At 32.8% G+C, this 12,974-nt stretch overlaps 3 protein-coding genes across 3 annotated transcripts; all 3 read left to right on the forward strand.

The window, feature by feature from the left end:
* The first annotated feature begins 1,485 nt into the window (after nucleotides 1-1,485).
* On the forward strand, nucleotides 1,486-2,506 carry LOC110727744 (monothiol glutaredoxin-S6-like). Its single transcript, XM_021907323.1, has one exon. It carries the CDS (start codon nucleotides 1,664-1,666, stop codon nucleotides 1,985-1,987), a length of 324 nt encoding a protein of 107 aa, XP_021763015.1. The 5' UTR covers nucleotides 1,486-1,663; the 3' UTR covers nucleotides 1,988-2,506.
* Nucleotides 2,507-5,435: 2,929 nt separating this feature from the next.
* LOC110727745 (monothiol glutaredoxin-S1-like) lies at nucleotides 5,436-6,287 on the forward strand. Its single transcript, XM_021907324.1, has one exon. It carries the CDS (start codon nucleotides 5,626-5,628, stop codon nucleotides 6,130-6,132), a length of 507 nt encoding a protein of 168 aa, XP_021763016.1. The 5' UTR covers nucleotides 5,436-5,625; the 3' UTR covers nucleotides 6,133-6,287.
* Nucleotides 6,288-9,711: 3,424 nt separating this feature from the next.
* On the forward strand, nucleotides 9,712-10,389 carry LOC110727746 (monothiol glutaredoxin-S6-like). The gene has a single exon (XM_021907325.1). It carries the CDS (start codon nucleotides 9,859-9,861, stop codon nucleotides 10,165-10,167), a length of 309 nt encoding a protein of 102 aa, XP_021763017.1. The 5' UTR covers nucleotides 9,712-9,858; the 3' UTR covers nucleotides 10,168-10,389.
* The last annotated feature ends 2,585 nt before the right edge of the window (nucleotides 10,390-12,974 follow it).

Consider the following 12,974-nt stretch of genomic DNA (forward strand, 5'->3'; position numbering starts at 1 on the left):
AATTTTTGAACTTGAACCGTAAAACTGCTTTATCAACATCCTAGGTAGAAGTCGTAGAACCGTATAGCTTCTCATTATATCTCATTTCATTCTGTAGGAAATTTTGATAACAACTAACTTTACAAGTTTACTTTAAACATTGTAAACAACTACCTTTTACTTTGATTATGTTTATTTTGGTATCACTACCTTTTAACGGATTCCGTCAAAGTTTCCAACATTGGGGTCACATCCAACGATTTCAAAACTAATTAGTCTTAATTATGCCCATTTTACCTCATTAAACTCATTTTAAATACCTCAATGCAAAATTTTGTTAATCACAACCCCAATTAAAGATATAATGTTTCTTTTCCATGACAAATGAAAAGGGTAAGTGTTAAATACTTAAATGATTCTTTTCCTTCCTCTAATTTGTTTTCCACTGTGCTATATATCCAATATTCAAACCAAACACCCCCTTAGTGAATTTATCTTTTCCAAAACATATAAAAACATTTTGCTTAATGTTCTTAACTATTTAGGATTAATTACGTAAAAGTCTAGATGTCACCAAAATCTTGTTTTGATGGGATTAGGATACCTTCTATTCATCTAATTTTTACTCATATAAACTTATCTTATCTAATATTGTAACTTATCGAAACTTATTAGCACTTGTTTTAATAGTAAACTGAACCAGCGTAACTCTTTTTATCCTTGACTTTAAACTTGTTTTTCTTGAAATAAGTGAAACTAAGGTGAATTTGAGTTGCGAAAAGTTGTCTTTGAAAATATCTTAGATAGTGATTTTTGGGAGTTAAAGGAAAGGCATTAAAGAAGTACATGGTGGAGTGGAGTGTGCGTGCGACCCGTCAAGGCGGGTGTCCGGGCCCAACATATAGTACCGGTAACCAAACTGTGTTTCAGCCACCAGTCATCCAGCACTGTATGTAGGATATTAGGTGAAATCAGTAGTACAGTACTACAGACATTGACACATATATTTCTATAGTGAAAGATTTAGTGACAATCAACTTCTTTTTTTACACTTGACAGTTACTCTTTCAAAGGTACTGATGCAATGTACAAGTTAACAAACTGTGTCATGAGAAGTTCTTTCATAGGCATGTAACGCGTTTAGCCGTTTACTAACTGATGAATTCACAGATTCAGCAAAGTTTCCAGTCATGGGCTCTTCAATTTCCATGAAATTTTTTGTCATTAACAATCTGTAAACTTTTTTTTTTTTTTTCTCCTTGATATGACCAAACATGCAATGCTCATACATCTCCCATAGTTCACATAATGATATATGAAGTACTATATACCAAGAAAGGGTGACCTCCACAAATTACTTTCATATACATCAAAGGGAAATCTTTTATAGAATGGGAAATCATTTATAGAATTAGATTCACTTTAAATCGAGTTTTTTGACATGGTACATTCTTAAAAAAGGTAGCAAGATAAAGCAATCTGGAATATAAATCGACTAACCTGTATAAATAGGCTGTTGCAGCAGCTTAATTTGTCATTGCAAACATAGCAAGTCTTGTAACAAATCTTAACTATTTCATACAAACTTCTCTTTTCATAATCATCTTCACTTTACATCCACAAAGAAAGCTAACCGCAGCAAAAACCTACAGGAAAGAACACATCATCCTAACTTGCTAAATAAATGGAAACAGTGAAGCGTTTAGTAGATGGAAAGCCAGTGGTAATATTCAGCAAGAGTACCTGTTGCATGAGCCACTCAGTGAAGCAGCTAATAAGCAGCTATGGAGCAAATGCAACAGTTTATGAACTCGATGAATTACCAAATAGAAATGAAATTGATAAAGCACTGCAAAAACTCGGGCTTAAGCCTAGTGTGCCAGCTGTTTTCATAAACCAAAGGTTCATCGGTGGAGCTAAGGAAATCATCAGCCTGCAAGTCCAAGGCAGGTTGGTTCCAATGCTTATGGAGGCCGGGGCTATTTGGGTTTGGAACAAAACTCACTAGTTCAATTACCTCCCTTTCAATGTTGATGTATAAAGCTTTCTTTTTTCCTTACCCAAAAAAGAAGAGGACTGTAGTGTACAAGAATAGGAGGCTCAATCCGTGTTGATTCAGCAATATTTGCAGAATTCAAGGTTTTTGAAAAGAGAATGCATCACATGTCAATGTACAAGTGGCCCTTATGAAATATGTAATTATATTTAATTAACATATGTATGAATGCAGCATAAGTTAATCTATGAGACTCAGCATTATCCTTTGATGGGATTGTCAACAAACAATTCAAAATTAACTTTGTCAAAAGTGAGCGTAATTATCACAAATAGAGAATAAAAATAAAAAATTGATAAGCAGCAAGATGGGAAGGACGGAAAAGGATTAACCAAAGACAAATGTAAATGTTAGTTGAAAAGAAGAAATAAGCCATTGATACCAACCAATTATAACCTTTATCCCCAACTATGCAAGGTAACAGACAAGGAAAGTGAGAAATTGTACCTTATGAAGTTCTGAATAAAGAGTGAAAAATATTCTGACTCCAGTCTGATGCTTCTGAATTTCATAGTTAATGTATCTATGACGTTGAAAAAAAAGCTGTCTAACTTATGCAGAATAATTGAGAGAGTAAGAGAGAGAGATCCTCATTTCCTTCTAATTGTCAAGTAATTGTGTTTGGTTACTGGTGAGGAACCCATTTCATGATGCAGGAGCCTTTGAAAGGATGATGAAATATGGTTGCAATGCAATTTGAAAAATAAAAATTGAGTTATGGGACATGTTCCAAACAAAATCCTGTAGAGCAAAATGGAATGGAGGATCTTTGGCAACCCTTGTACTTTCATTGATTTCAAATTACTCGATGATGAATCATACTGCTACAGCAAATTTTACTATGTTGTGAGCACCGTATTTTACAATACAGAGTGCTTTAAGGTCATATATAGAGCGCAAGAACAGTAAAACAGCACTTGCTATATATTTATCATAAGAAAATGAAATTGTAACTAGAGAAACTAACTAATACTCTGGTTCACTGGTTGTGTAAGCAGTTTTCCACTACTTTTCCTAACAAGCTTTTCGATGAAATTGAAAACAACCATATACAATTATGCACTCCAGCAGCTTGCATTGTCCACACTCCACAGTATCAGGTCAAAGAGGATTAGGACGATTAGTGCTAAAAAATTTTAGTTTATTGTAACCACTGTAGTTAAAATATTTTTCTAGCAGTAGCATGAGGACATCAAAGAAAATTATTGAGAAATGATGCTGCAGCTACATTTTTTAGTTCTTTGTTTGCTAAAACTCAGTGTGCAATTGTGCATTAGTACTAGTAACCACTTACAAAAAATAGCTAATTTCTATATAACTCTAGAAAACGATTTTTTTGAGTGTTGCAAGTATATCATAGTTTTCAGTTTTTCATTCAATCAATCAAAAAGATCCAGTGTTTTACATGAAGAGAAAAAATTGAAAAGTAAAACAGTAAAGCACTTTTCTCATTACCAAAGATTAGTTACAGTTATTTTTTCAGGGCATACTTGTAAATATCTCAATATAGTTCATGCTTCACTTTTACTGTACTAAAGAATCAGTCTATCCTCTAAAAAAGGCACCAAATACGGTAAGTGATGACAAACCATTAATATTGATAATTGAGGGATATAAAGGGGACAATAGTAGTTTTGTCAAGTTGCCTCATTCACTGTATGAAACTGATCTAGAGATAATATAGAAATCATCATAATTTTCTCCATATGAAAACACAGAAAGAAAAGAAGAATAAAGGTGGAATCTCAAGGTACGTAACTGATTTTAGATGTCAGAGCCAGGATCTTCTTGCCCACGTAACTTACCACAAACAGGATGCCTCAATATGATATTCTAGCTGTACTTATATTACGGTTGAGTTTATTCCTCTGACACAGGCATGTCCTTATCTCCTCAATCCTGTAGATTGCCTTAGATCCTTATAGGAAGGTTGCCAATAGAATTGGCCATTGGCTTCTCGTAGGGCTGCCTTTTGACATAAGCCGCTATTTTGTTTTGGAGTTCTGCTTATCAAAAGACATAGTGTTAGAAAACCAAAATGGAACCTTTCTATTACGATAAAGTTTACAAGAATCAATAAAGATGCTAATATTCATACCTCAATGCTAAAGTCACGAAAAGCAAAAGAATAGCTTAATGAAATACGTATGTACATGGCTGTTGTGACAAAATAGACAAATAGGCAAGAGCAAACGTTTCACTATACTTTGAAATGAGTTAACTATTTTAGATAAGTTTTATTTTGAATTTCTGATGATAACAAAAACAGTCATGCTATCCTTAACCCTTGTATACAGGCTTACCATTATAGATGCTGATAGATACTGAAGCATGTTGATTGCTAGGTGAGAAATGGTAGCAGCCCATTCATCCGTTGACAATTTTTAATTCTGTCATTTTTAATCACAGTAATATCAGGAGATTTAAATTTTAGAAGTTTCAATCACTCATTTATGCTACATACCAAAATACAGTTTTGACAAGTACCACCTATACTGCAATTTCTGTGCATAAGCAGCGCCATATCTTATACTTTGTATCAAATATAAGAGGAAGAAGGAAAATAATGTTATATCAAGAGAACCTAATCTGAAGCATATTTGTGATAGAAAGAATCATCCATGCATCTCTTTTTTCATTCCCCACCCCACCTCATGCACTATTGTGCACTCTCCAGAATGACCCAAGTTGAGATTCTATTCCCACTGCATACTCAATTAATCCTTGTACTTAATTTGCATATGATGATATCATGACATGTTTTCGACATTTTTTTTTTTTAAAAAATGTCATTTACCTGACCAATATGACAGCAACTCTTATGTGACATTTAATTAGCTTATGTGACAAATGGTAAGCACTTCAGTTTTAATACATTAGAGACGAAACAAAATATTTGGATGAAGAACTTACGCAGTGCTTTCATTGTGCATTGTTAACACTTCCTTGCCAAGAAAATTTACTGCCATGAATAACTGTTTAAAAGTTTGTTATCCTAAAAATACATGAACAGATGATTAAAAATCAACTCATTATAGACTGATATTAAATTCATTAGTTCCTACTTCAAATACATTTACTTAATTTCCATTAGAATTTATCATTTATCATTTTATCCTTTACCAAGTACCATATGAACCCAACATAGTTCAATTCGAAAAGTGTCCCAAGATCATTCGTGCTATGTTTCCTATACTTTTGGCAGATAGGTGAAAAATGGTACATTATATCCCATCAGGTCATTCTGCAGCCAACCAGATTTCTGGTCAGGAAATTGTAGCAAAGATTAAGACACAGAACCCTCATTTTATACTAAGGATCATCAAGATGTTTCTATCATCAGCAGCTCCTTCAAGTTCTTCAGTAGAAAAAATATAAACACTGATAGTCCGGTAACAGAATAAAGATTCCTACTTAAAAATGTCAATGTATCTATTTGCTTCTGTAGAACTCTAGAAAAATAGGTGTTTAGTAGAACCATGGTCATCAACAGGGAGAGGAGAAAAATCTAGAATAAAAGGATTCCCATAGTCTCATTTCTTCCATAACTTTTGAGAATAATATCAGAGAAAAGGTATCATGCACTGAGCATGTTGGACTATAAATATGATGGCATGATAGTTCTAATTTACTCACAGCATAAGCAAGAAATCCATTCTTTAAACCTGACCACAATACCTCATTCATCCCTCATCTGCCTCAGTCTTTTTTGTATTTTGTATACTGAATACAGCCCTTCCATCCTCTCAAAATCTAGAACTGCAAAAATTCTAGCTAATTTACAAGCAATGGATGTTGTAAACCGATTGGTGGAACAGAAGCCTTTGGTAATCTTTACCAAAAGCTCTTGTTGCATAAGCCACTCAGTGATGCAGCTCATTAGTAGTTATGGAGCAAATGCAGAAGTCTATGAACTGGATAACATGTCCAATGGGAAAGAAGTAGATAAAGCGCTTCAAAGACTAGGGCTTCGACCAAGTGTTCCAGCTGTTTTCATAGGCCAAAAGTTAGTTGGTGGAGCTAAAGAGATTATTAGCCTGCAGGTTCAAGGAAGACTTGTGCCAATGCTTAAGGAGGCAGGAGCTTTATGGGTTTAGAATAACATTGCTTACGTAATATTTCTTAATATTCTAAATTTGTCCTGTAGATACTACTATATTTTCAAAACTTGTAACCAAGAAGGAACTAGCTTCTTCTTTTTCATTCCTTCACACATGTTTTTCATTATTGGATAAAAAGTTGTTTACATGTAGCATATATATTGTACAATGTGTTTGAAGCTCAACTAATGAAGTAGTATTCCACTAAATTACTATAAATCCTTCAATATTGATTTATTATTAGTGTTCTCTTAGTTTATTATAAACTTAAGCATCATACACATTCAGCTCGCTGAGTTGCCATGATATATTAACAGTTGTAGAGCAGTAAAAAGTAGACCACAGTTAGGAGCCAAAAATGACTAGAAGATGGGACCAAAATGGTCTAGAAAGTATTTATATGCAAACAAACATTAAAACTTGAAGCACCCGCAGTACAAGAGATAAAGAAAAGGAAACAAGCCTGCAACATTAGAAATATTTCTAGTAAAATTACGTAGGTTCTAAAGCATCAACATTTTCTATGCAGAAGCCAAAACATGTCCTTCTGTATCAAAGCCAGTGAAGTGAGATGGCCTCTAAAAGGATAAATATGGAACCAAATGACCTATGATAAGTTTTCTAATACCTTTGAAATTTCACAAACAACATTGATCAAGAGAATTAAGTAAAAATACAAGCAATGACTTTGATGCTTATGACTTGATAGTTGAGACCTTGCCCTTGAAGAATCAAACACGAAAGGAGAGCAACAAATCATAAGCTTCAATCATCTTAGAATCTTTTTTTTTTTTTTGAAAGAAAATCATCTTAGAATCTAGGATAACCCATTTTGATAATTGTGATAAACAATACTACCAAGTCACTTGTGAATATATGCATGGTAATTTCCACCCGAAAATAAAATGGGGAAGCTAGGAAGAGCAACATATTGCAATCCTCTATATATGGAATCATATGAGTTTTTTTATCTGTTATGAGAGCAGAATGTCAGATAGTTCAATGCAATCCATGCTTCACTTGTATTATACTCAATAATATTAATTAGAAATTGTACAATCAAGCAAATTTACATAGAGGGCGGTATGTAAGCTGCAAGTCCAGTAGAAACACCTTGATCATATTTTCAAAACTTAAAAATATTCCTAGAATATGGACTTTATAATCCTGCAAACTAGGCACAAGTACTATCATATAACTAAATGATGAAAAACTAGGAATATAAACTACTAAGGCATGTCAACAAAATACAAGTAGCTATGTCAAGTGACCTAAGTCAATGCATAAATCTGATAAGGATAACATAAACAGCACCACACTTTTTATCTTCTGAAAAACTGAAAAGAAAATAAAAGGTATATGCTCAGTGTACGTAACTGATTTCAGATATCAGACTCGAATTAGATATTCCAGCTGTACTTGAAGTACCGCTGATTATTCCTCTGACATAGGCATGTCCTTTCTCCCCCAGTTCCTTGATCAGGAAAGATTTCACTAGATCCTTCCAGAAAGGTTGTCCGTTGGCTACTCGTAGGGCTACCTTTTGAAATCAGAGGTCATCTTCTTCCGAAATTCTTCTTAACAATAGAATATGGCATTGTAAAACCAGAATGGAACCTTTCTATTAAGATAAAGCTGACGGGAATCAAATAAGAAGCCAGTATGCACACCTTAATGCTAAGGCTATGAGTTTTCCACATCTCAACCACCAGAAGCATAGCTGCATGAATATCACATGTACGTGGCTCGCAAAAGAGAACATAAATATAATATGTCATGAGCCATTCAATTTGAATTTGATCTTTTAAATTTAACATTTAATCAGTCATGCTACCCTTTAACCCTCGAGACACATTTTCAAAAAAAAAATAAAAAAATCTACATTGATTTTTTTACTATGATGACACCATTATGGATGGAATAAATATGATAATGGAAAACCAGAAAAAGTGAAGATATAATCAAATCTTCAGATAAATTAAAGGTTGCAGTCTTATAATCCTATGACAGAATAGAAAAATTCCATAGTGTGAGAAGTTGATAGTTTATAATCCCAGTTACAATCACATCAAAAGAGATATCAAGATATACGAAGCTATCTCAATCACTCGTTAATAGTAACTACCCAAGTACAATTCAACTTATCCTGCTGATACCATTTCTGCCAAAAGCAGCACTGCATTATTTATTGTACAAATGATAATAGGATGCTAAGAGAACCTAACCTTGCATCCCTTTTTTTCTTTCTGCACCGTGCCTCATACTCTTTTGTGAACTGTCCAGCATGATCCAGAATAACCCATGGTGACATTCCTTTCACACTACATCCTCATTTTATCCTTTTTTTAATACCTGCATATGACAAAAACATAACATTTTTTTTAACATTCAAACAAAACACACACACACACACAGAGACAAAAGAAAGAATGTTGTTTAGCATTACTAAATGTAGTTAGCTTTTAAAAAAAAAAAAAAAAAAGTATTTGTTATGTGCCACACATAAAGAATGCATATATATCATTTTGAATGTCATACATGATAATAAGATTTTGGAAGAGCTTATGCGGTACTTTCATCTTGCACTCTCAAATGAATCAAGTTCACACTTCTTTGACAAGATAAATCGACCGTTGCACTTAGACTGTTTTAGATTTTGTTAATATGAAATAGAATAACATTTACAACTAGTTTAAAGACTCAATTTGACACTAAATTATAAGAGTTTTAGTTTTTTTTTTTTTTTTTGTTTTAAATTATCATTTCTCCTTTACTAAGCACCCTATGAATCCAAAAGAGATGCAATCAGGCAAGTATGCAACTTATTTCATGCTAACTGAACTTTTGGCAAGCAATTGAAATTTGTGCAGACTGTCACAACAGGTCACTGATTTGCAGCCAGGAAGCTTGCTGGTAAAACACTTTATGCCAAAGACATGGATAAATTGTTGAACCATTCCCTCTGCACATTCATTTTGCAAGTTAAAACGGTTTTCCATCCCATTCCACTAAAACTTTTCGATTCACTAGAAGGAAGATACATTTTTTTAAAATTTAATGAACTTATGTAGAAGAGAATACATATTTACAAATCAGGAAGGCCTACAATTGCAATTCAATAGGCCCTCTAATAATAAAGAGAAAAAGGCAAATAGTAATGAGTTCACAATCCCTGATTATTGCTTTTGTGGAAGCTCTTAGGTGTGGTGCAGATAGTAAAAGTCCATAAAAATTTTACACTATGTACAGTTAATTACCATAGTGATTTATAAAAATATATGTGATTTCTTTTAGCATCAAGTATTTTCTACCATCAGCAGCTCAAATTCTTCAATAGAAAAAAGTAAGCACTGTTAGTTCGGTAACAAAAAGAAGATTCCTTCTCAAAGAGATAGAAGACCTTGGTCATTGTCAACATTGAGAAGGGAGATATTTAAGAATAAAAAGACTACTACTGAGTACGATTTCATCCACAACTTTTGAGTATGTAATCAGAGAAAAGTAACATCCACTATAACCAAAATAGCCTATAAATAGATTGTCTGGTAGCTCATTTTTATTCACAGCAGAAGCAAGAATTCTAGTCCTAAAACTTGATCACAACATCACATTCAATCCTTAGAGCCTGCTTCTTTTTTTTATCAAGAAGCTTCACAAAGAAAGAAAAAAAAGTCCTTCACACTTCCCAAAAGCTAAAATTACAAGTACTCTACCTATCAAGCAATGGATTCTGTGAACAAATTAGTGGAACAGAAGCCTTTAGTAATCTTCACAAAGAGTTCTTGCTGCATAAGCCACTCAGTAATGCAACTCATAAGCGGTTATGGAGCAAACGCAACAATCTATGAGATAGATAACATGTCCAATGGGCAAGAAGTTGATAAAGCCCTGCAAAGACTAGGCCTAAGGCCAAGTGTTCCAGCTATTTTCATAGGCCAGAAGTTAGTTGGTGGAGCTAATGAGATTATAAGCCTGCAAATTCAAGGAAGACTTGTGCCAATGCTGAAGGAGGCAGGAGCTTTATGGGTTTAGAATAAACTAGTATATGTGTAGCAAGAAAACTAAAATTTCAAAATTTTCAGATTTTTAACTTAGAAGGATCTAGATTCTTCATTTGGCTTCCTTTCCATCTACATTTTTCTGAATAGGAGGGAAGGCTGTTTTACTTTTCATACATAACTACTAGTGTAAGCAGCAGCCTACATTTTGTTGTGTAAATTAATTTCGAGTAATTGAAGTATCAATTCCAATAAACACTTGTATAACTCCCAGACTTATGTGTTATCTAGTGTGGTTTTAGTTAATTATATATTCATCATCAAATATGATCAAATTTCAGTTGTCATACAAAATTACAGACCAGCAAAGCAGTAATTCCCTGATCACATTTTGGAGAAAAAGTCTACACAAGGACATAGCTGTATAAACGTAAAGTACCAAGAGCTCGAATAGCCTATATAGATGTAAATGCAAATAAAAAAAACTAAAGCAACACTTCACTCTAACTATAAATCAAATATCAAAGTTACTGATATGAGAAAGTTTGTTTACGGATATATTGGGAAATTTAAGATCAAAGATGAGTATTTCTTTAGCATCAAAACCTTCACAATCTGCATCAAGGCCTATTCTCAGCACCTTATTTATATAATATTTGCTAAAACTAATTTATAAATCAATTAATATATTTTCATTTCTTCTTAAAAAAAAAAATCATTTCAATAAAAATAAGTTAAGTTTAGTTTAGTTTAAATACATTATAATTAGTAAAAATTAGTAACTTGTAAGGATAAATATAATAGAGAATCGGTGAAAATATGATTTAATCAGTAAAGTAAAAATAAAAAGTTAGCAAAATAATTCAAATTCAATTAAAATAATTTCTAAAAATATTAAGTTCAACATAAATAAGGTGAAGAGAACATGATTTAATGAAGATATACTACCTCAATTTTACAATAGATGCACGTTCTGTCTTTTCTACTTTGTCAAACCACAACTTTGACAATTAATTTTTGTGTATATCCATTGCTAAAAAATTATAGAAAAATTATATTTTGAATATATACATTGAAATCAATCCAAAAAATTATACTGGTATTTAATTTTTATATTTTAGTGAAAGATGTGGTCAAAATTAATAACTAAATAATGGAAAAAGTTAAAACATTGCATGCATTGTGAAATGAAGGTAGTATCATATAATATAATCAATGTCCTTGGGACTTGAGACTTGAGACAATGCATTGATGGAAGTAAATAAGGAAAGACTTGAGAGTGAAATACTGTAAATTTCCAAGGTTCAATCATTGAGGTCATTATATTGAGAAAAAACTAATACAGAACACTACTGTATGAATTATACAGAGAAAATATTGCTCTGTTATATTAAACAAAAATTGTATGTCCACCAGAGAATAGGTTTGGGAGGTGATGAGAACAGTATACTGTGGCAAGAGCGCACATTCCTCATTTGCACCCAAAGAGCAAATGTGCATATGTAAAAGAATGTGTCATTGTGATAAAAGAACAGCATGTATGTATACTCTTTTATTTACTATTTTAGCTACAAATATAAATCCTATTTTGTGTTCTTTTATCATATGTCATGTTCTTTTACGTAAGTTTTTGTGTTCCTTGGGTGCATAGTGCTCACTGTGCATCTTGATCCACCATCTAAATTGCGGAGGTCAGTTAAAGCAAAATCTGTCAGTGTAATCCACAGTTCACTTGTAATGTACTCGAGAATTAATTTATCTTGTACGTTCAAGCACATTCAAGCATATTTAATTATAGAGAGGTATGTAATCAGTACAGTCCAGTAGCAATACCTTCCAAATTTATAAATCAACCAAATCAAAATAATATTCCAAGGAAGTGGAACTATATAATGATTATAATCCTCCAAACCAGACACCAAGGAAGGTCAGAAGATCAAGTTGTAAAAAACCAGGAATATTGACTATTGGAATTTGAGGCATGTCCAGGAAACACGACTATTGGAATTTTGAGGCATGTCAAGGAAACACGACTAGCTACATCAAGTTGCCTCATGCACTGTATAAAATTATCTAGATAACATAAAAAAATAACATTTTTCTCATTCAGAAAATAAAGTGAAAGAAAGGAAAAGGTGGTATCTCAGGGTACGTAACTGATTTTAGATAGCAGAGCAGCAATCTCTTACCTGCATTGTAGTTTATGACAAATAAGGGAGGGAAGTGACCCAAAGCTGATATTCCAGATGTACTTAAAGTACAGCTGATTTTATTCCTCTGACACAAGCATGTATTTATCCCTTCAGGCCTCAGTTCGTTGATAAGGGTAGATTGCCTTAGATCCTTATAGAAAGGTTGTCAACTGAATTGGCCATTGGCTTCTCGTAGGGCTGTCTTTTGAAACCAGACGTTATATTGTTTCTGAAATTCTGCCTATCAAAAGAATATGAATGGAACCTTCTTTTTAAAAATAAAAAAGCTGTCAGGAATCAATTAAGATGCTAAAATTCATACCTCAATGCTAAGGTTATGAATTTTCCACCTCGTTTCCACCCAAAGCAAAAGAATAGCTGCTTGAATCCTTCATATTCTTGGCTGTCGTGGCATAATAGACAAACAATGAACAGAAAACTTTTCACTATACTATGCAATGAGCTAATCTGTTTAGATAAGTTTAAATTCTCTTTTAATTTCACATTTGTTTTTAGTTTCTCATAATTACAAAACAATCCTATCCTTTAATACTTAGCATAGTAACATAGATTTAATTTATATAGTGACACCATTATGAATGCAAATTGATATTGAAGAATATTAATTGCTAAGTATATAGAATATAAT

This window comes from Chenopodium quinoa, unplaced genomic scaffold (genome assembly GCF_001683475.1).
Source record: "Chenopodium quinoa cultivar QQ74 unplaced genomic scaffold, ASM168347v1, whole genome shotgun sequence".
Taxonomy (NCBI): domain Eukaryota; kingdom Viridiplantae; phylum Streptophyta; class Magnoliopsida; order Caryophyllales; family Amaranthaceae; genus Chenopodium; species Chenopodium quinoa.